This window comes from Crassostrea angulata, chromosome 3, assembly GCF_025612915.1.
Source record: "Crassostrea angulata isolate pt1a10 chromosome 3, ASM2561291v2, whole genome shotgun sequence".
NCBI classification, from domain to species: Eukaryota; Metazoa; Mollusca; class Bivalvia; order Ostreida; family Ostreidae; genus Magallana; species Magallana angulata.
The window spans coordinates 24532944-24557267 of NC_069113.1; the positions used below are offsets into that span (position 1 = coordinate 24532944).

Here is a 24324-nt window from a genome sequence, read left to right on the forward strand (position 1 = left end):
TCATAAGTCATTAGTTATGTACAGACCAATCTATTTCCAATTTCCTCCCTTTTCAGAATGTGATTACAGTATTGTGTATAAATGCAAGTAATGAATGGGAGAGTGCCTGGATTATGTTAATGCAGTAAAATATTGAGATTTTTTTGTGTTATGTATAACCTGATTCAGGTTTATATATTAATAGACAATATTTGAAGATGTGGTACACATAGAATATTTTTTTTTTTGTTGTTTTAAAAATTGATATATGTAAACTTTTTTTTTTCTTTGTATAGTTAACTTTGACTTTCACAAAACACTTCTGATAATTAAGATTTGTATTAGTGCTAATTGATTTGGAAAACTTACAATGAATTAATTGTACACGATGTATCTGCAGTTTTAACAATGAGCATAGTATGATCTCATTTAGTTAGCATAGAACTATCTTATTTGTTGAAGTGAATGAGAAATTGGACAGATAGTTATTCCTTTCTCTCTCTCTCTTAATTATATGCCGGTGTATATCTATATTTTGTTGGTTGGTGTGTTAATGGGAGAAGGATTCTAGCAGCATAAGAATTGATATACATTGTGTAGCAAAAAAACCCCAAAAAACATAACATGTTTTCCTACCTGTATGAATAATATTTGAGAAATGGAGAAGCTGTTAAGGTTTCTAATGAGAAAAGTTTTCCGAAGAAAAAAAAAATAATTGTTGAATGGTGGGAAGGTTTTTTTTCTGTTGATCTATGTTAAACATTTTTGTTTTCTCATCTTTGTTATTATTTTTAATATGAATTTAAAAAAAAAAAACCACCTATAAATTTTGACAATACAGGTTCTGTGTTAAAATCTGCAAAACAAAGAGGAAAAAATAATACTTGTTATAACATATAATTATGCATTTTTTGTGTAACTGTAAAATGAAATTTGTTTTGTGTTTGACAAAACAGGAATGCAACTGTGAACTCCATTGTATTTATCCTACTTATATTTATCAAGAAATGGGAAGGATCAACTGTGATTTGTTTTAATACTATATCTCTCTACCTATAGTCTGATCAGGAACAAACAAAAAAGAGAAAGGAGTGTGTGTGTGTATGGGGATCAGTCAGAGAGTATAGCATTGTCTGACTGCTATGTGTAACTGTTGTCCACAAAAAAAAATCAATCTTCAATTTTTTTTCCTTTCTTAAAAAAAAAATAAAATAAACAAAAAATAACCTTCATGTTGTTTTGATTTTGTATGCTTGTAGTATTCAATTGTTATTTATTTTTAAAATACTAGGAAAGTGTATGATAATGATTTATATTTATGTTGAATAGCTGGCACTATAAGATCTATCAATCAAAGCAGGATAAAACAAGAAATGTTCTATTTGTATACACAAAGTTCCAGCGATTTTCTTAGTTATCTCCCTTATTGCGTACACTGTGCACCTTCACAATTACATGTAGATACCAACGTCCTTTAACATCCATTAGTGTATAGGATATAATTGCAGAAAAACCTAACAAAATACCGAGACCAATCATAGTGTACCAGCTGTCCTTATACTTTTGTCTTATAGCATCAGGTGGCACGGACAATTAAGCATTGAAGCATTATATATTGTTGTATCATTCTCTGCATAAGACAAGTTTTCCATATTCTTCTAAATCTGTCTGTTTCACTTTAAGTATTGCTGAGCTACAAAGAAAATTCCAAACACAGTTTTATCAATGTTGTCTCAAATATGCAGCCATTTTTCTAATACCTAAATTTTTTCTATGACTTAGAATTCACTATATCTGTCTTTGAGCGTAGTTCAATTTCGAAAAAAAATGTCTTGCATACATATTAGTTGAGTGAATTAGCTAGGTCATATTTTGTACCCTAATTATCTCTACGTACAGATCAATACATGTACCCCATTTTAGATTTGTTTAAATTGTCATAATGGGTGAGAGCAGTTAAGGCTTTCAACAATAAATTTCTGACCTTGACCTTTCCTATGACTGACGTTATTTTGACCCCACTGTGTTGGCGTCTTTTAGTGAGTAGTGCCTCAATCCATTCACTCGTTCGACCCCACTTTACCGAGCATATATAATAATTTTCATTACCTGAGACTAAGCTGGGCCATACTTCAGCTACATTCGTACCTTTTTTGTAAATGGGTGTGCAGTGACTACCAAGTTTTTGGGTGGGTCACGGTCACAAACTTCTGTGAAAAATTCTTGAAAGACTCTTTTATATGGTTCCTACTTTACAAAAAAGAATGATTAAGGGTTTATGAAATGACCGTGAAGTTTCTAGATTTTGGGTAAAAGTTATTTATTCAGACTTCACTCATAGAGGGATTGTAGGTACGGGTATGTCGTGATTGTAGGTACGGGTATGTCGTAATTCTAGACCGACTATCAAGGTCGTATCAAACTTCTTCGTAAGATAGTGGTCTGGATCAATTTGTCTCTTCTTTTCCTTTCCTTATTTACCCTAAACTTCAACCATAAAGTGTTCGATAAAGGGTAAGCAATGGTATTGATCTTGGATTCTTCTAAATCAGAGTTTAATTAAGGTTAAAGCAAAGTCCTCTTAAATACCATGCGTCCTTTGTCAGTTTAAAAAAGGGAGAAAACCACCTCTATTTTTATCAAACTTTAAACAAAGATAGACATGTATAAAACTATTGAACGGTGTAATTATTTTTAAAACCCTGTCCTTTCCAATTATTTTGTTTTGAACTCCTTTTATATTTTGCACTCAATTCAATTTCAAAGCAACTGTTCTGGAATTTCCATCTAAATTACTAGTATATTTTCATGAATCTTTAAGGATACGTATTGGTAATTGCAAGTGATCTGTTTTAGATTAACTGACCTTGACCCTCTCTATTTAACCTTGACCTCACTATTCTTTAATTTTCGTCCTGGTTGAAAGACTGTTTGCGATACTTTTTATAAAGCTTTATTCTTTAATATTTATTCAATTGTTTCATTATGCTTTCATGTGACATTGATTCATTATGTTTCTTGTTTTACACTCGCCTTTGTCTCAGATAAAACATGGAGTTGCAAAGATCCCAGATTTTTAAAACAATGGACGAATGAAACCAGCACATTATATCAAAACCCCCATTAATTTCACCAGTATTAAATTACATGTTAACTAAGTGCATACGATTCATACAAAATAACATGGAGGTTCACATGGAGAGTTTCGGGGACGTCGTTCCCAGAAGCCCTAAGCTGCGACGCCCGCATTTTAGGAAGTACCTCTTGAATTTGTAAGAATTGTTTTGAATTCTTAATTGGTATCTGGAGACATACTAGTATCATATTTTGACATCGCTCTTATTGTTTAAGTGAACATTGGGATTGTCTTTCAGCGGGTAAGTAGTATATATGTTTCTCCTTCTTAAATTTCATGAGGGAAAACTGTAATGTTTTCAATATATAATTAAGCATTTATCAAATGTGATATAAAAGAAAGTGCTTCTTCTTCCAATCAGAGAGGTTAAAAAGATGCTTTGTATACATTAAGATGTTTTTTTTAATAACATAAATGTACAGTGAATCAAAATTAGAGAAATAGGAGCTAGTTCATAGGATATCAAGATCGTAGATCGTATATTGATGACTGGGACACGAACATAGAGATTCTCCATATGTGTACCTGGTAATTGTTCACGTGTATCTGACATCTGGGAAGATGGTGAAGATATGTGTTAACATCCTACTATTCTTCTTAATTCGTTGCAAATGATTGATTCCTTGACATATCAAATATCGTATCTTTACCGGATAACTTCAATACCCTGTCATTGTGACTTGTCGCAAAATGGTTGCAAATGTTGAGTCTGTTTTGTTTTGACACACACACTCTCTCTCTCTCTCTCTCTCTCGATCTCTCTCTCTCTCTCTCTCTCTCTCTCTCTCTCGTTAGAATGTGTAAAGCATAATAACAATTATTGTTCCAGCTGATTGGAGTAATGGAAACATTTTCCTTCATTAATTTCTCATTTTTCATAATTTTGCTTGATGATTCTCTTTATAAACTTTTCCAGCGCTCGCCATATTTAATCGCAATTTATATGTGATTAGCCAATTTTCACATTAAGCTCAAAGTAATCAATTTGTTCTGTATATTTCTCAGACTCGTAAATCAAATTGCTAGGACAAATCAACAATAAACAGAAGGAACTAATCAGCCGAGGTATAAATCAGTGGAAAAAAAATAAAAGTTAATGAATTAAATATTTCTTTCTTTCTTTTACAAGTATGGTCTCAAATGATGCACGATTTACGCTGTTGGGGACAAATTTGACAGTGTTATCTTGAAGTTTACGACAACTGTTCGTGGCGACATATTTTGTTTCAAACAATTCCAAGAGCAAAGCTCCTGAGAAATAAATAAATATTACACACAATTTTCCGATGACTCTATAAAACAAAAAAAAAATCTTATAGAAAAATCTCTGGAAATTGAATTATTAGAGTTTTTTTAATACAACTGTTACATCTAATGGGAATGCATGTATGGCAAATAGAATGAAATAAATATAGAATCTAATGGGGATGAAACATTCTCTCTATCTCTTGCGGAATCAATGCCTCTTCTCTCTATCTCTTGTGGAATGAAGATGTATTGCAGCCACAATATATAATTGATGAAGCACTGTTTTATTTTGTGGTAAATTGCTTAATTCGTGACTGTATTCTTAACCCCTGATTTCTCTCCGTGTTAATGATTGCCCATCAAATTCATTCGGCGCTGCTCGTCTGTCTGTCATCGCATCGCTCAATGAAAAATGAGGGCGGTGGATGAAGATGTCGTCTGCGTGGGCCGACTTGACCTTTGTCACGCGCGCCCGACCCGGCGACTGACGATGCTGTCTGACATTGCGCGTGCGAATGAATTTGATGATTGATTGAAAATGTTATGCAAGTAGTATACGGGCCAACTAGTAAATCGCCAAAAAACTTCCCACCCCCTTAAAGATGGAGTTACTGAAACTCTGAGCAACACGAGTTCATTTTGCATATGTATAAGTTATAAAGTGTAAATTGATGGGTTCAGATCGAATGCCAAGGAAACCCCTTTTGTGTGAAAGTTTGTTCAAACCGTTGTAGTTCATAAACATATCACAGATCAGTATCGTGAAACCACCTTAAAGCAAAAAGGGATTTTAGTTTGAAAAAGTTTGTATTTATTTTTTTTTTGATGGGGGGGGGGGGGGGGGGGTGGTGGTGATGGTGTCTCACAGTAGAATGAATTCAAACTCGACGCATTATAAGTCCAAATAATAGAAAACAAATAGAGTTTAAGATATTCTACACTTATTCACTATAGTATACTTTCGATAACCCTCCAGTATATGCGGCTACCGCTCCTTGCCTGGAAATAATAATGAAAAAGAAAAAAAAACACCCACTACTGGACCTATCGAAAGGGAAAAATGAATCAGCACATGAAACAATTAACCAGTAGGTGAAGAAAAGGCCGTAAAATATCACGCATGGTTTCTAAATACCTTGCCCCGTTTGAACACATTCATCTGGAAAATGGGAACTGTCCGTTATTTTGTAACATGCAATGGGCCCCCCGCTGCCAAAGTTCAACTCTCTGTTTGTTTTCACTGCCCGTGGGGAGTGCTTCTATAAGTATCTACTCAGACGCTCACATTTAAGTTCATTCTCTCGTTTGCCCATCACCTGAGAACACTTGACCATCATACAAACACAATTAAAAACAGAAAATTGAATCGTGTCTTCGTCTATCGCAAAAAGAAAAGAGAAGATGAAACATACCAGAAGGTTGAATTGAGAAAGAAACATGCGCTTTGTCCGAATTCTTAAATTGCGAACGCTATGAATTCTTTAAAAATTGCGCACGCTGTGACTTTTTAATGAGTATTTCGAGGCTTCTCGGGCTTCAAGTGCATGGCAACTAGTTATTCCGAAATAATAATGCGAAACACTGGTATATCAATAACTTGACAGGAGAAAAATATTTTCTTTGTTTTTTGGTATACATGTATATACGCGCGATCGATATTTTCCCGATGAACCCAACTATAAAAAATCTCATAAAGCTGAAACTGAGAGACATTCTATAGCTTAAGAATTGCCAAAAGTTGTCTAGACTTTTTTTTATGCTTGTTAAACGGTAACGAATAAACGTTTAGACTGAAACATCTTTACGGGAAAGAGATAGACTTAAAACTCATGGAAAGGATATTGAATGTTATACACATTATCAATTAATCTGATCCCAGATTATAGTCGATGGATCCCAGCGAAAGTTAGCTAAGGATTACGAGATAAAGTACTAGCATCTGTTTTTTAAAGTAGCCTGCAAGTTTGCAAGATCCAAGAATTCGCTCGATCGTCGCCACGAGAAAACCAGCCCCGAAGCGAACATGATAGCATTTTTCTCGTACAATTGCATGCAGTAATTGTTGTTATAAACCAGGAAATTTCCTCACATTTACGATAGAATTATCATTATGGGTGATTAGGTTTTTCATAACTATTATTTTGTAAAATAACAATTCCCCCAGATGTTGTTTCGGCGTTTCGTGTGGTTGTTACACGGCGAATAGGCTAAAGCTCACGCACTAAGTCGATCATTGGTCTCCCCTGTTAGTATCTGTAAGTATCTGACCAGACCAGCTTTCTTCTGTCCTAAACGATTCAATTCTTTATACTAGTTTACAGTACAACTTCCTGCATGCAAGATTCATAGAAGTAGCAAGCTGTCCATTCAACTGAACATAACTGCAAAACTTTGAGTTTGCTTCGGTTGCGTTTCTAGAAAATAAAATACATGTAGGCGCAGATTTCATTGACCCCCCCCCCCCCCCCCCCAAAAAAAAATCAAATGAATACAAAAGTTTATTGCAGGATATACTCAATAAACTTGTATCATTAAGATGTATCATATAATCCTTGGTATTATATCATTATTCCAGCTGAAAACAAATCTCATAAAACGAAATATCAGAATATTTGTAGTTGTTAATCCTTTGACGATGTATCACGCGCAGAAAAACAAAAAGGACGTCTCTATATTTTCAAAGACCTTCTAACATTTTGTAATTATTAGTATATTACTTTCTACGTGATCGCTCTCTATGTAAATTTCTGTCCCACTTTGTGTATCTCCTTTCTCTCTCTCATCCTTCTTAGATAATATAACAGCGCTGCATGTTTTGATGTAGATTTCCCCTTTATCTATACGTAATTATAACGAGGAACCCCGATTATCAACATCAAATGAAAACAGGTACTTCAGACGAGATTCCTAATTTGTGGTTAATTGCCTCCAAGCGATGTCTCGCTAGGATTTCCTCTTTCGACTTTGGTGATGTTCGAAGAGTTTTTCTCGAAGACCGCGGACTTGATCCTGGCATCTGTTCTTGTAACATTAAGTGGGATTGTCCCTGCCTAAGATATGCTACCAAGAGGTGATTAAGTGAATCATGACTTTCATAACAATTATTAGATTTTTTTTCCCTTTTCAAACGCTTTTAAGATCTCAAAGCTATGTTTACCAGTGATAACCGAAGCACATTGTGCATGGTTTTTCTTTAAAGTTAAGTATATACGTTTATGAATCTTTTTATTTCAGTATGCATCTTTTGTAAGGTAATTGTGAGTTCGTTTCAACTTTAGTACAGAAATTGTTATCAAAATATTCAAATAAAGATACAAAATCAAATTCAATTTATATAACCTTTTTCTATTTACCATAGAATCCAGCATTTAGTTTGAGATTTTCAACCAAAAACTTCTTGTATGATCGATATCGATTAGAGAATCACTGATCATCTGCTGATTAAAATATGAATGGCTCAGTCCCACCAAAAATTGCAGCTTTATACATGCATTTGGTGTCCATCTTTTAGTCGGTGACACGGCAATTAGCTCGTTCAACTGTTGGCAAAGAGTCCTGGATTACCAAGTCTCTTGGCAATTAATCTATTGGATTATCAAAGCTTCCAAAGAAACTGCCATCGATATATTCACATGGAGCTAAGGTTATATCTCTGAGAGAGCCTAATGACATCTTGTTTCAAGTGAAGACATTTTTGTATGAAAAACTGTTGATTGCTGTTGTTTCAGCGACTGAGCAAATATTTGCGTTTGAATCCCCACTTTTAGATGGAGTTATTAAATGGAGTTATTTAATCAACGCACGACCAGTTTAGAACGAACTATTTTTTGGTCTATTTAGCAAGTTTATAGATCTATAAATCATTATCGTCCTGTAAAAAAAAATCAAAACAGGTTTGTTTCAACACTAAACAGAACAGCTTTCTTTCTGCTGCGACAGATGCGCAAAGTATAAAACACCCCCCTGCTTGCATGCAAACAACAAAGATAAACAAAAACATGTATACACGGTAGTGAGAGGGGGAAAAATTAAACACCGGGACGATTAACTCCTTTACTCTCCGGGGCAGATGGTTCCTCCTAAGATACAGTATGTTTTGCATTGTACCTATAGCCATTGACGGAAAGACCAAGTGATGATGCTGAAAACGTCCGAAGTGTTCCGAACTCATCGGTAGCAGCAGATGATTTGATACATTGTATTGGATTCTATCGATAGTATATACATGCATCTCTTTGATTGAGGGATATATTTTACTCCAGTTCTAGCTCTCTGTACATTCATAAAGGAAATTAATTATTACTTAGGAAGTTTTTATATCAAAAAGGTGAGTGAACTGCGTTTGCTATTTTGAAATATTTTGTTAGAATAAATGTTTTTGCACACTCGCCATGAGACAATTTATCATGTTTATGATTAAAATGAAACTTGGATTTGCAGAAAATTAATATGCATTTAAAACTTAGGGTACTCTTTGATAGAAGGAGGCTAAAATATTTTTTAGAGAAAAATTGAATTCCAAATATCAGATATGAAAGTTTTTTTTTATTAATTTAATGGTGGATACAAAGTTGGATTATTCGGTTATAAAATATAGCTTTAAGTGGTACTCATTCTTTTTATTCTTTCAAGTACAGAGTCATTTTCTAAATCAAATTTCATTAGCCTCGCCAATCAGTGAAAAAGACAACATTTATCGCCTGCTGATTCTATGTTCACTTTCATCGCTAATCGCCCAATTTACCATTATGGCAAAGCAGACGGCCCGGAAACGCCATCATCTTCAAAAGCAACGACCGTTATGACATTTGAAATGTATCCCCTGAACAAGTTGGGTTTGTTTCGTTCTGGGCATTTGTCCGGCTAAAAAACTTCACGACGTCTCATTATCTGTCATTAAGAAGACCCCCATGATACATCTCTCTCTCTCTCTCTCTCTCTCTCTCTCTCTCATCATGAAAACAATAGACAAAGTTCTTTATGATTTTTTTGGGAAGGATTTACGTTTTCTGTCATTTTTACGACTGTGAAGCTAAGAATAGACATTCTTAATTCTTTGTGTGATTTTTTTTTCTCTCTTCTTTTAGCTATACGCTAAGAAACATTCTACCCCCTTTTTACAGGTTGAAAAAATATTTATAACAGCCACCATGAAGAAATCTGCGTTTGTATATTTTTCAGACTAAAACACGTGAACCCCAAAATTGATACAGACAAGAAGTCTTAATTTGTTTGATTATTTGGCTCCCAACGAAGAAAAGGAAAAAAAAGGGTCAAAGGCCATTAAGTCAATTTAGAGATTAAATAAATTACATGTGAAATGGTTGCTTTCTTGGAGAGGTTTGCTTCTCTGGATAGTTTTAGAGATAGGCATCTTTGAAGGGATCGAGATGGAGAAAGTACGCTTGCTAAATGAGTTGCTCCTAGATTTTAAATTTAGATTTGAATTATTTGCATTGTTCACTCTTGAGTCTCGAGTACAGGGAAACGAGAACAGAAACGGCATTTAAAACATCGCATCTAAAACAAAGCGACATTTACCACATAGAAAAAAAAATCTGTCTAAAATAAGAAAAAAAATATCCCGTCTGATATCAGAGTTATGTTATTTTTGTCTTCACTGAAATTGTGTACATTCAACATTCTTCATTGATTGTTGAATTTCGCGGGTGTTTTTTTTTCTCCCTCAAAATAATTAAAATAAGTTCCTTTCATTATATATTTACGATAACATTATGAATTTACGAAAACTTTTTATTTCTAAACTAGTATTACTGTCCCAAACTTTACTATGTTTTTCGCATCAACTTCAATATTTTTTTTTTTTAAAAATGAGATGTACATACGATAGCAAAAATCTATAATTTCAAACTGATTGATTGGCAATTCACGTCTCTGTTAGAACTTTTCATCGATTAATGAAAAACCTTGTCGTATTTTGTATACAATGTAGAGATGGCCGGATAGTGCAACAGCTGGACATTTGTCTAATTTAGCTCGTTTATGACCCTGTGTTCATTGAGTGAATATGAGGATCAATTTGGTCACTTACTTTATGACACATACTGTAAAATCGACCCAGTATTTGGACGGATGTCGTCCCATAAACTCTTATTCAGGGGTTGTTAGGCTTGGGCATAAAATATGGGTGGGGGTAAAAGTGTGGAGAGATGCAAGAGTTTATAGTGTATAATTGTCACTCTTCATGTTTTCTACTACACAACTCTAGTATGTGTTAAAATATACGAATAGAAGCTAAAATTGGGCTAACATCTCTCTCTCTCTCTCTCTCTCTCTCTCTCTCTCTCTCTCTCTCTCTCTCTCTCTCTCTCTCTCTCTCTCTCTCTCTTCAGCAAATGAGATTTGCCACACAATATATAAGATTGGTTAAAGCCTCAATAATTTGTTCAGTTCAGTAACTACCTAATGAGTGTAAGTAATAGGCCCAGAGTTCATTAACAGCAAAACATTTTTGCTTTCAATTAACTCTTTTTATAGATATATATGTGCCATTTTCTTTATACAAACTACATGTACCACTGAATAGTAATTTCGATTTTTCTCGTGTAAATACTCTTAAATGAGCAAATGCATTATACGCCCCTTCTAAATTGAAAGTCGCGTTCTGTTTGTCCTTACATCAAAAATCGCCAATAGAACTTCGCCGTTGAGAGCTGATGTCTGTAAAGTGGCTTTAGGCATATCGTAAAGTCCAAGAGAGAGAGAGAGAGAGAGAGAGAGAGAGAGAGAGAGAGAGAGAGAGAGAGAGAGAGAGAAGGGGGTCTTAACGATCGGGCTTCCCTAATATAGAATCAATGGAGGATATGTCTCCGTGTTACGATGAGTAAATTATAGAGTCCCGCGACCTATTAGTGGTCATTAAGCTAATTGTGAAATATATATCACAATACATATTTATCTTGATTCATGCACACACCAAGGAGGGATCGATGAAATATTTACATACTCTTATCCAATGTATTTTTGTGTGATGTTCCCCGAGACGGGAAAATGTCAGACGAAGGCTAAGCGAATCCCTTGATAATATATACGGGACACCCGTCAGATATAGGTAATGTATGGTATATAATTCATACATAGTGTGATATAAATATTTCATATTTTGAGTAGGTCTATAATGTTTATGTGCAGTATAACTTCAAAAGAAAAAAATATTGTGGAGGGTGTTTTGTTCCTTCGCATCAAGGCTTGTTGGAGAAATTGGATAGTTATCGTGTGTTTCTGTGCGTGACGCAATCAAGATATAAATACGATGTAGTGTGCATATATAATAATATATACACTTGATTGAGCATCAATTTTCGAAACCCTAGCACTTAAAGTGCACGATCAAACAATGAATGGCTATTCAACCTGATATACACTCGATCTAGTTGTACATAGATTTTCACCATTCTGGGTGGTTTAAATTACATAATTACAATATGACTTAGTCTGAGAACTTTATTAAATAGATTTGCAGTTCAATTAGTCTGGAAGTTGAAATCGATTACTTATGTTTGTGTTAAAAAGGCCCGTGAAATGGTTGGTCTCAAAACTTACACTTTTATTTCAAATCACGAATCTGAAATCGATGACTTAAAGTTTGCCTATTTTACAACTTTAATGGAAGTTTATTATAAGTTTTAATTTGATGTTGGAAACGAGGATATAGAAGTGATTGAAACCTTCTGAGCATTATAAATATTGAATCAATAAGAATTTGATACTTTGAAATTCATTCGTGATCTCCGCCACCTACATACTGAAGAACGAGGGTTCACCCCCCACCCCTCCCATTTTAAAAAACACCTTAACACTTTGTTAATTAGAAGATAACGCGCCGCTTAATTATTTTGTCTTTTTCACTGTAGGTTACTCAATTAACACGTGCTCGTTACGCGAGAAAGATATCTAGTAAACTGCGCATCGCCATCTTTTTTTGCACAGCATCAGCGAATCGTAATTAACCTTTCATCGGGACCGCTTAGATCCACAGCAACGCGGTGTTAGATAATTATCGCGTATAGGTGATGTATATGCAACAAGAGGCCGCTAAAGTTATCTTTCTGCCTCTTCATCCTCTTAAAATCGCCATTAACATAACTTTCTAGAAATGAGGCATATCTTCTGAGTGGAAAATGTCCATCAACAACTCTGAGAAATATGCATGGCGAAGAAAGATATGTTCATTTACCTTCGGATTTTTTTAAATACTAATTCCTCATGGCTGTTGATAGGGAAATCAACGTGTTCTCTTTCAAATAATATCGCGGTTCCAACCATTGGAAATAGCCACCGTTTAAATCTTTCGTCTTTTGGTGTTTTTTTTAAACTTCATTTTTGTGGTACATGTAATACAAAATGGAATTAAACAGCCTATGATAGACGTTCCTCTTTAGAGGACTAATGTCATCGGGCACGCTAATCTAAAGAACAAGAAAAAATGGTTTAATCCCTCTCAATTGGAATAAATTGTCATCATGCAGGCATAACAAAGTTAGAGAAACAAAATTTTATTATGTAACATTTTGATCGCAAGCGAATGCATCTAATCTAATACAAAATGCGAATATCGTGAGAACCGATCATCATTGCTATAGACTGTATAGTGAGGTAACTTGAATTTAAGAATGTTGGTCAAGGTCATTGTCAAGGTCACAATGTTATATATTTATCTATTGAATGAAACATTCACTACTGAATTGGACGCAGCTTTATTTAATCAAAATACTGAAGTACTGACGGGAGTTGATTTTATCAATTATCATTTATTTTAAAATCAACTTATCTTGCATGGAAATTAGTTTCTAGTCTGTATTTGAATTACGCCTTTTTTTAATATGAATTTTTAGACTTTTCCGACAGGAATTTCAAGAAGTCCTCATATGAATCATTATTGTGTATTATTTAAAGATAGATTTCAAATTATGTATTAGTTATCGAAACAATTCTAAAAATTGTATGGATCCAGGCACTATTGATATCGAACTCTAGTCTCGATCAACCAGACGCTCGACTGTCTCCGTTTATCTTCCACAAGCAAGAGAGCCTCTCTGCTTGTCGGAGATTTACGGAGATAGCCGTGCGTTTGGTTGAACGAGACTATATTAAACTCTGGCGTAGGAACACATGAGACTACAAAAATGTCCAAATTGTTCGTATTATATAAAATCTGGCTATTTTCAAAGTGTTTATAAATAAGTTTCCTTGAAAAGCAATGCTTCAGCATACATTACATCGAATTTTTCTATTATTTTCAAGAACTAATTCTTGTCAGCGGTGATGATTTGTGCTTAGGTCCAAACACTGTTTCACTTTCTGATTGCCAGAGTAACTGCATAGGAGAGTTGATTAAAATCAACTCCCAAAAACGTACCTTGATCAATTCTTAAATTTGAATTTGAATATGCACTGATTTTGATTAATCTCAGTATGGACATTAATCTCAGGGATATAAAAAGGTAACAAAAGGTAATAAAAGTGTACAAAAATATCGACGACATCGACTGATGCAAATTCTGGCGTGTATATTTTGCAAGTTAAATATACGTGAAAATATACTTTTCATTTGGCGGGAAACTCACGAAAAATTCGAGGGAAACTCACGAAAAGAATTTATGACAAATATTGGTGTGTACATTCTTACTAAGAAACCACCTCTCTTAGCCATGAAGGAATGTGGTTCTGGGAATTAAGGAGGATAAAAGAATAGCTCTCTCCCGCCAAAGTTTTAATACATACATAAACGTCAGTATTTAATGCAGTATCACCATATCTTTGATGCTAATATTGCCGAATCGTTCACCCACAGTGAAGTCATGGCCGACCCTTAATATAAAGTTATCCTTTACGGCGGTAGTGAACTTGGCGATGCTATACGTTTTTATGTGTACTAAAATCACATTCAATTCGATCAGAGAGAGAGAGAGAGAGAGAGAGAGAGAGAGAGAGAGAGAGAGAGAGAGAGAGAGAGAGGGAAATATTTTATTCCATAATACTTAAAAATGCCCAAGTTTTTATCTGGGGGGATCGCTAGCAAAATATAAACAGTAATTTGGAAAACTATGGCGTCAATTGTTTGGGTGTACTAGTATACATGTGTATATAAATACGGACGCAGTATAAGCGCGATTTGTATTTTGACATGCATATCCCATCGATAGACCCTACTTATCGCACGCCCCTTTCGCTAGATTAATTTATTAAAACAAACATAGCGTGCCAGAAAATATTTGATTACGCGATAATTAATGTCGGACTCTGTTATATCGCTATGTGGCTTAAAAATACACTTCCCTCTCTTTTTTTCGCTTTCATTTCAGATAAAAACATATGTTCAGGCAGAAAGTGCAGTTTGTTTTTTCTCTCGGAGACACTGGATAAAATCAAGCGCGAAAACAAAGTAAGTATTCTTTGCTTTTTTTAACTATTGAAAAAAAAAGGTTTCAATTTTTTGCAAACATTTGGTTAACTGCTACATATATAGAATACAAAACGTTATGTATCGTATGTTAGCTTTTTTGCTGATGACTTTCAGAGAGAATTTTTTTGGTATAATGTTGCGCAATGCATTGCATTAATTTGTAGATTGCCAGTTTAATCCACTACATGTGCCATTAAGAACATGCTCACAAATAGAACCCAAATATCATCAAAAATAATGTGAACTAGGGTAGACAACAAAAAATAGACCCACAGCTTGTACTATGTGTCACCAATAATGAAATAAAAAAAAGGTTTGGAATTCATTTTTTAATTTTTTTTCAAAGAGGCCTTATGTTTATTATGCTATATTTTGATTTAAACATATGCTGAGCAGATATTTGAGTGGCGGAAAGTGGAAGGGGGGGGGGGGGGTGTAGAAACATTCTCTTTGTCGTTGCATGGTATAAAGCCATCATTTTTCACTTTTTTTTTTTAATGTGCATTTCATTTTTTACTTTATGTTTTGATTTAAATGACTCTTGCTCGCTCGGGTCGGGTCGTTTTAATTAAGCAGCCAGTCTTAATTCATTAAGATGGCGAATAACACAGGGAAAACATGCATTTTACAATGTATAAGCGTTTGAAGTCGCTGGATCAGACCTGCTGAGAATTTCAATCTAGACGCTGGTTGCTTCGTTAGCTATTGCGTTTTATGCATTGATCGAACCTGGTCTTTTAGACTCGATATACATGAGCTAAGTGACAAAATCAAGATGCTTATAAAGCCTCTTAAATGCATATTGATCTGGTGTAAGACAAGTCTTTTGAAAAAACCTCACGAGCGAAAGATTGATACATGGAAATGAAGAGATATATTATTTGCTCAACAAAATGCAAAGGATTTTGTATCGATAGTATTACTGTTAGTTTTATTCATTAATGAAAAAAAAAGATAAAACGATTGAACAAGTAAAAAAAAAACCTATCTTTGATCTAAAAGCACACTGAAAACACATTATATACGGTTAAATAAGTGATCGATTCGAAGACTTGAAGATTTATCTACAAAAACATTTTTTTTAAAAACAAATATTTGATATCTTAAAGCAAGATTAAAAAACCCTTTGAAGTAGAGGAAAATGAAATCTTTCGATTAAAATTTCAACTTTAATGTGAAAAACCCACCTTTTCTCCCAAGATGGATTATATGATAATCTATTATCGTAAGTATCTCTTCTGTAAAGAATAGTTATACATGTACAGTAGGAACTACCATCCCGAGGGGTTTCGGAAGTACAGTGTAAATTTCACTACCAGCTATTATACCGCTTTATGACCCATCTAATCTCAAGTGTGTTTTTTGGTTCATCGCATCGGGGCGGAATAAAGACAATAATCATGCATAAAAGCTAATTTGCGTGCATATGTTTATCTTAATCATCAGGAAAAGTGAAGAAAATAGGAGCTTTGCACGTATATATAAAATGGGTATTCTTTACATTTACAACTGTACGTTTCGAATTCCATGATCCGTTTCAGCACGGTAGGATCAATATGTATACATCTTTTTGAAAAGTGTCTGATATTAAAACACGTGTTTCGAAGTTATTTTAAATTTGATTAACTATCGTTGTATCACCTCAAAAAATGCATGGCTAAACGTTTCTTGATACTTTATCAATTGAATAACGAATATCCTCGGATAATTTTAGCATATCAGATAAGAATGCATTCCAGACGATTGCCTTTCGATGGTAAATTGTGTTTGTTTCTATAATAGATTTGTAGTTCACCTGTGATACTCAGGTGACCAGTACTAGTTGCAATGTCGCCCCTCATGCCAACATATAAACTACTTCCTTGTGGGAACCATTTAAAAAAAATGATTATGAATGAATATAAACCAAAGATTTTAAAACAGAAAATAAACCACGATCAGAATACTTCAGCGTTCTTTTCATCATCATCATCATCATCATCATCATCATCATCATGATATCATCATGATATCATCATCATCATCATCATTCAAAACCTCTCTTGTCCTTCTTAGTTTGAATACTGTAAAGCATCTCTAAATTCCAGTGCATAAAGATTCATCAAAGAAGTCACAATTAAAGCTAGATGAAAGACATACTGTCAGATGATAGAAATATCTCAACGACACATTAATAGTCCCTTGTCTACAAGAAGAAAGTAAGCGATGTCTCCTCTTCTTAATTCGCAACTCGTGTGGCACAGACGGCGCTAATGCGCCAGGCACGGTCCAGGGAATTATGAACGCTCTTATTGCAGAAGAAGAAAGTCAAGATCAAAAGGTGTGAAATTTGCTGCAGACTGCAGGCCTTTGTCTGTTTCACAGCCATCTCCCTGGGACTGAGCTTTGCCTGCTGGGAGGTTCAAAAGTATCGTCGTCACTTGAGTATAAGTTTGTCTGTAAGTTGGCTCTTGTGGTTGTAAAGACACGCAGGCACACGCAGTTGCTCTAGACTATGTTATTAACCGGTGGAGCTCTAGGACTCAACCTCAGGCTTCTTTCATGAATAAACAGAGGTTGATATTAATCGTAAAACATTCTAAAAATAAGCATTCAGTGTGCTTTTTTCCCCATAGAAATTAGGGGACTGATTATCTGAAATGTCATGATTATGAGGGGGATGAGAAGCAAATGGAGACTTAACTACAGTAGCATGTTGAAATTGTTTATAGACATTTTAGAACACGACTGAAATCTAAATAGTAATAATCAATCGATTTTTGAAAATAAACACCAGTGAAGTTTTAAATTTCAAATTGTATTTATATATATACAATTCATAAAAAAGCAGCTATAAATCTCAGAGCAGTATGAAGAAAAAAAATTACTTTCCAAAAAAATGATTCTAGGCATACAAAACAAAAAGGTTACGGGAAAGCCCCATAAAACATAGATGTTCTAGTTTTTGCAGATCGTTACATCAAAACATCTATCCTATGACACTTCATTAGTACTGTAAACTTCTGAACCCCCCGAAAACAATTCAAACGCCGACCTCATCAATCAGAAGTAGGAATTATTGGCCGGAAATGAAGTTTTTTTATACATCCGCTAATGTCAAATAGGTCCAACTCTTTCAGTTTCCGTTGTGCTCAGCCATTTGGTTATTTTTGTCTTTGGACAGTTGCTACAGCTGTAACTATATATATATATGGAATTTTTACTCTTGTTTTCACTGTTAACGTGAGGGACGTATGAGAGATTTACTTTTTTAAAAAAAGGAAGAGCATAAGAATTTATGAAGCGACAACATTTTTTGGCATTGCATTGCCAACGATGTATAATTTATCAAATGAAGATAACAGCAGACAAAAGTTTGTAAAATGTTCGCTAAATGTATGTAACAGTTTTTGTATTTTTCATGAATTTATCTCGATTTTATATGATAACAATTACATGGAAATGTTTCTGTAATATTTACGTAGTTTGCCTGTTCTTCGTCTGTTTAAATGGCAATTTTTTTTTGATAATTAAATATCATCAACTAAATTGATTGACGAGAAATATTTGTTTTGTTGTAGATGTTACGTAATGATGATAGGTCTCAAAATCTGCTTGATGAATGCATATTCATTATCAAAGAGAATAAATCTAAGAACTTTCTAAAATATCCGTTTTTTGCAATTGTATTCTTCCCTCTTTTCTATTGTTAGAACGCATTATGTAACATAAGTTAAATTCGTCTTGTACTCTTACGAAAGAAAGAACAAAAAATCACTACGATATGAAAAAATAGCAGAGATAAGAAAAAAAACCTGTATTGTTTGATATTGATTTCGTGGACATGGAATTCATTTCTGATTTATGATAATGGCGGACCGAGTCAACCATCTGAATTCAATTTTACAATCGTTTACCCAGATAATTTTCCTGAACGCCAAGAGTCTTTGATGAAATTAAAACACAGGTGTACCTTATTAACCCAGTGAATCTACAGGTTAGAAATAGATAGGATAGACCCATGTCTTTCCTAAACGAGCAATTAGAGTTATTCTTATATCTCATTAGTACAGTTCAGTCAAGTAATTGTAGTTAAGTTGTAAACTAATATTCTTCTATTCTCCACTCCATCAAATTTTTCATTCATTCTTCTGTCCATTCATGTATCCATGCAACTCTCTCTCTCTCTCTCTCTCTCTCGCTCTCTCTCTCTCTCTCTCTCTCTCTCTCTCTCCTATTCATTATTTTCTCTGTGTACTCTTTGTAAGTACTTTATGCTTTCCATATGATATTGTTAATTTCATAATAAGGGGATCACACATCGACCGTTTTCATTTATCATCGTTATCAAAAAGTCCGTACAGTAAACATCGTTTGATCTCCGTATCCAAAAGACTCTCCCTTTGTTAGAATCTGTCGGGATAATGAGGATATGTCTCATGGAATTCATTAGCTTTGCGTTTTATCTGAGCTTAGAACTGAACTTTTATGAATTCTGTCATAGCGCTACGTTGTGTAATTTGTTTTGTTAGGCCTCTTTTTTTGTTTCGCTCCCAAAGCAGTGTCTGCATAAAGACACGAACTCCCCATAACAAAGCCCATTTAATGTTGCATTTTTAAAAAAAATCTTTTTTGTTTTATATATGTAGAATCAAGCAGTAAACGAATTATATTTTTTTTGGTGGTTTCATTAAGATCTTAAGCAGAAGTTAATCTTATATCGAAGTGGCCACTTGAAATTTTAAAGTATGGTCCTCAATTGTATGATTGCACCAATCCTTCGGAAGCAATTGAAGAGATATATGTGGTGTTTTTTTATAGTTTGCATGCTTTCCTGCAATGCTACGAAATTGTTATTAACATATGTTTTGGAGGAAATATTAAACAATATGCTCTCTCTCTCTCTCTCTCTCTCTCTCTCTCTCTATCTCTCTCTCTCTCTCTCTCTCTCTTGGACTTTACGATGCCTAAAGCCACTTTACAGACATCAGCTCTCAACGGCGAAGTTCTGTTGGCGATTTTTGATGTACGGACAAACAGAACGCGACTTTCAATTTAGAAGGGACTTATAAAAGGGGCGTATAATGCATTTGCTCATTTAAGAGTATTTACACGAGAAAAATCGAAATTTACTATTCAGTACTAGCGGTAGTTTGTATAAAGAAAATGGCACATATATATATATCTATAAAAAGAGTTAATTGAAAGCAAAAATGTTTTGCTGATAATGAACTCGGGGCCTATTACTTACACTCATTAGGTAGTTACTGATCTGAACAAATTATTGAGGCTTTAACCAATCTTATATATTGTGTGGCAAATCTCATTTGCTGGAGAGAGAGAGAGATGTTAGCACAATTTTAGCTTCTATTCGTATATTTTAACACATACTAGAGTTGTGTAGTAGAAAACATGAAGAGTGACAATTATACACTATAAACTCTTGCATCTCTCCACACTTTTACCCCCACCCATAGTTTTCTCGAACTTATATAAAGCCTTGTTATCTTGATATCAGTGTCCCCACAAAAACACTAAATACATGTACATTTTAACATTCCCATGTTACGTACCTACCCTACAATGGCTGATCTCACCCGGATGATAATAATGAAGTCGACATAGGAAGCTCCTATTCTACTTTCTTCAATTGTATGATTAAAAAGTATCCTACTGTGCTTGTTGTGAAAAGTGTTTTATGGACAGTGAAAGAGTTTTAAGGAGAGAAACACATTTCTGGAGCATAGGGATTTTTCTTCAACATTGGCGAACATATTGTTCGTTGTAATTGATCCACTAACTGTTTGCTAATATTGTGAAGTCAGAGAAAAGTTCGATAAATTGTGCCCTGCAACATAGGCATGATTTCAGCAAGAGTTACTGCTCTTAGCATAATTTGTTACTCGCAATTTTTTTGGCACAAGATTATTTTTTTTAAGAACTTAAATTTTTTTTTTAAATTTCAGGTGGATTCCATTCTCAATTTTGTGAATGATGAATAATGTCTGCAAAGTCAAAGACAAATTGCTGTGCGACATATTGGAAGATCCATATTCCTTTTGGGACAAAATTCCATGCCCACCGCCCTCGAACCCTCAAATTCTGTTTCAAGTGGATTACAGGCAACTTTTAGGTGAAGACGACGGGTTGAGAATAATATTTAGGATAGCGAGGCGCTGTGACATTCCTGTACCGGAAATGCTGACGTCGCCTGCTCGCCTCGGCGGCAACGCCATCTTTACTCATTGTGATTCTAACTGTGTGAACGCGATCGTATTTTCTTGTTTAATTTTCTTTATTGTGATGGTGATTGTAGTTATATACATAGCAAGGTTAGTATCATCAATGTTTGAACAAAAAGATTGAAAATTGATTAAATTAAAAGGGCTTGATGGTCGCGTGGCCATTTTTAGACTGTATTGATCTCCTTTAAAAGAAGAACTCTATATAGAAATATATAGGATTACATCCAAAGTTAAAAGGTGAAATACGTTGGGTTTTTCTTTACTTAGTAATAGTTAATAGCCAAACAAATGATATCTTAGATTTAAGGCAGAATTGATAATTAAATGTTTGATCATCCAGCCTCATCAGAGCTGACTGATTACCGGTCTCTCATTATATACATGTATATGCTCATGTAGAAAAAAAATCAGTATAAATTAAGTATAAACATTATAAATTGATAATAATAACAATAAGACATAAAAACATCCCCAATAAAAAAAAAACCCAAACCCGAACCGTTATGTCACTAGATGAAGGAAATTACTTCTCTTTTTGTGCGGAATGAAGTAATGTTTAAAAACAATGACAAATTTTACTCTGACAGGAACCAGAGTCGATTCAAGTCTTTATCCATGGTGCCAAACAGATCACGAATGCGATGCAATTGTATCCAGCTCGACGGGGAGAAGAAATATAGTGGTTGTAATGTAAGTACAAATCTCAGGAGACGGAAATGGTATCCTAGCGTAATAGAGGTTTGGGCGAAATTTTTTTTTATACATTCAATAATATTTTTTTAAGGAAAAAAGCACAATTTTATGTTTCTAACTATACGAAAATGTTTTCAGTTTGTAGAATGTACTTTCTACTTACATCTACTATTATAGTAAATACAATGCATTATGAAATGCTCCAATTAAATTGATTTATCAAGCGATCTAAAATAATAAATTAATTCAGCCGTGCTGTGCATGTTGGGTTGAAGCCACATTATTTTGTCATTAATCGCTGCAAGAGTTATCCCTCTTATCAAAGGGCCTAAGAATTTGAATCCATTAAATTGCCATAGCGTATTGAGTTTATTTATCATAATTTCTTTCAACATTATGAACGCGCCATTAGTAAAAATGCAATTTTGGATTAAAACTAATGATTTTCAAAATTTTAATATAGTTAATTTAAACAAAAACCGAAAAAGTGATAAGCAGTTTACAAGCCCGATACTTTAACCCCTGAGCTATGATGATGTTCAACCAAATCAATTGATATAAGGGACGTATACCGGTATACTGTTGACATAAAGAAATAAAATCGTCATCGTGTGACATAGTGTCTTGAAAAGTATAAGTCTTGATGTAGAGAACTACCTTGATTGATTAAAAATTGACTTAACTTTATTAAATGGTGACCCCCCCCCCCCCCCGAAAATGCATGAAAATTTAGTTTTTTATACTTTATCTGGAACCTTTTTAAAGCTCCAAACTCTTTAATTAATTCATTGAAAATTATGAAATACACTGTAAATGGCAGATTTTTAAATTTACATCAGATGTCAGAATTCTCCTACTACCCAAAGTGCCCCAAAATCTATTTGCAGTGTACTAATGGTCCTTATAATCGAGAGTTGAATATTGAGGCACTCCTGTAAATTCCGAAGCAAATCTTGTATTGATTAACAATTTTTAAATTGAGGATATTTTCATAGTTTCTTCTTCTCTCCTCAGGGAAACTGTCAGTTTAGTTCCGGTAAATATACAAAGACTGGATCAATGGCGAGACAAAGCAAAAAAAGTCTGGAACATTCCGAGCCATTAGAGAGCACTTACCGAAAATTTCCATGTGTGGATGTGTTCGACTCACAAATCGCGCCGGTGCGATGTGAAAAAACGGGAAGTGAGCATTATGAGGACCTTGAGAAATATAATTCTCGAATCAACGAATTCACCTTGTTAAGGAAAGCATTCAAAAAGTACTACGGTAAAGATATTGATTTCACGGAGTCACCGTATTCTCGGAAAACGGAAGAGACGTATGCTTGCGGAAGTGACGACATAGAAATGACGTCGATGAATTCAGAAGAAAGTCCGAAAAGTGCCGGGAAACGTTCGGATTCTGATTTCGACGAAAATGCTGAAAATCATTATAACGATATAGATTGTGATTTGATGATCAATGAAGTCAATCTATCCAACTCTACATACAGCTTTAGCAGCTCGACGAACCACATATACGCAACGATAAGAAAAAGTGTGTTCGATGCGAATTGTAGACCTTGTTTACTGAAGGAACCGTTTACAAGTAGTACGTTAAAATCGATTTATTCGGATGATTCTGATTGTGAAGGGAGTTTAATTCGCGATAAAGACCGGTCGTCTGGAATAGATTTCCAAAGACTGCACACAAAGCACGTGTTCGAACGATTGACTTCAACAGGATCGAATCGAACCGATCTCTCGTTTCTCAGCGACGACTCGGTCGAACTCTTGGTTCCTGATAGAAATTCGCGTTGTTCGACATTCAAGTGAATTCGATCAATTAAAATACATGTATCCCTGTTTTTTGCCTTAAAAAGAAAATATTAACGTTACTTTGTCGGCGTAAGCGGAACATCAAGTGATTCAAACAACAGTCATTCTACCATTGTGCCATATTCGTGGTTTTATATTTTTAGAATCATCTTGATTCATAAAGATGAAATATATTCTATACAAAAACAAAAACAAACGTCGGTTTGTGTTTTCATTTTTAACAGAAACTGAGAAAGAGAGGTTAAATATTTCTTGTTTACATGAATCAAACATTCAATCTATAACCAATCTCAGCTTTTTGTGACCCACAAGTCTACATCTGTTCTCCTTAAGCGCTCTGGTTTTCTCAGATAATCCAGAACAAATGTTCTTAAAATCATCTCTCAGTTCTGAAACAAATTATTGACCTGATTTTCTAAGATAATCCAGAACAAACGTTCTTAAGACCATCTCTCAGTTCTGAAACAAATTACACGTACTTATGTTTTAATTTAAGTCTGTATAAGAAAGCAATGTTCGTGTCCAATTGAATGAAAATGAACTTCCATCACAACATGTTTCGTGTGTTTTACATTCCGTCGGTTCGTTAATCACCCTCTCAGTCGCCCGTATGTTACGTCTGACAACACATCATTCTTACGCAAAATCCATTTGCCAATATATCAATAATTGTATCTTAATAACTTCAGGGCCCTGTCTCAATATAGACCCGAATACCGTCAGTTTGACAAAACTGTTTAGGAAAGGATTTATTATTTATTTTATGTAATCAATTTTTTGAGGTAATTAATTATCGTATG

At 34.3% G+C, this 24324-nt stretch overlaps 1 protein-coding gene across 5 annotated transcripts; it reads left to right on the forward strand.

Moving 5' to 3' along the window:
- The first annotated feature begins 3216 nt into the window (after positions 1-3216).
- LOC128175033 (uncharacterized) lies at positions 3217-23724 on the forward strand. 5 transcript variants are annotated; one of them, XM_052840408.1, is made up of 5 exons: positions 3217-3356; positions 14689-14768; positions 20735-21100; positions 21601-21703; positions 22721-23724. In XM_052840408.1, the coding sequence occupies exons 3-5, from the start codon at positions 20760-20762 to the stop codon at positions 23519-23521; spliced, it is 1245 nt and encodes a 414-aa protein (XP_052696368.1). In that variant the 5' UTR covers positions 3217-3356; positions 14689-14768; positions 20735-20759; the 3' UTR covers positions 23522-23724. The 5 variants fall into 5 exon arrangements, with proteins under 5 accessions (XP_052696368.1, XP_052696367.1, XP_052696369.1 ...); XM_052840407.1 differs by lacking the exon at positions 3217-3356 and adding an exon at positions 8200-8690; XM_052840409.1 differs by lacking the exon at positions 3217-3356 and adding an exon at positions 11393-11435.
- The last annotated feature ends 600 nt before the right edge of the window (positions 23725-24324 follow it).

What these genes read in the sequence shown, in the direction of transcription:
- LOC128175033 (XM_052840408.1), top strand. Translation starts at nt 20,760, where the DNA reads ATGATGAATAATGTCTGCAAAGTCAAAGACAAATTGCTGTGCGACATA. An exon ending in GTAGTTATATACATAGCAAG is followed by an intron (nt 21,101 to 21,600) that starts GTTAGTATCATC and finishes TTACTCTGACAG; the next exon opens with GAACCAGAGTCGATTCAAGT. An exon ending in AGAAATATAGTGGTTGTAAT is followed by an intron (nt 21,704 to 22,720) that starts GTAAGTACAAAT and finishes TTCTCTCCTCAG; the next exon opens with GGAAACTGTCAGTTTAGTTC.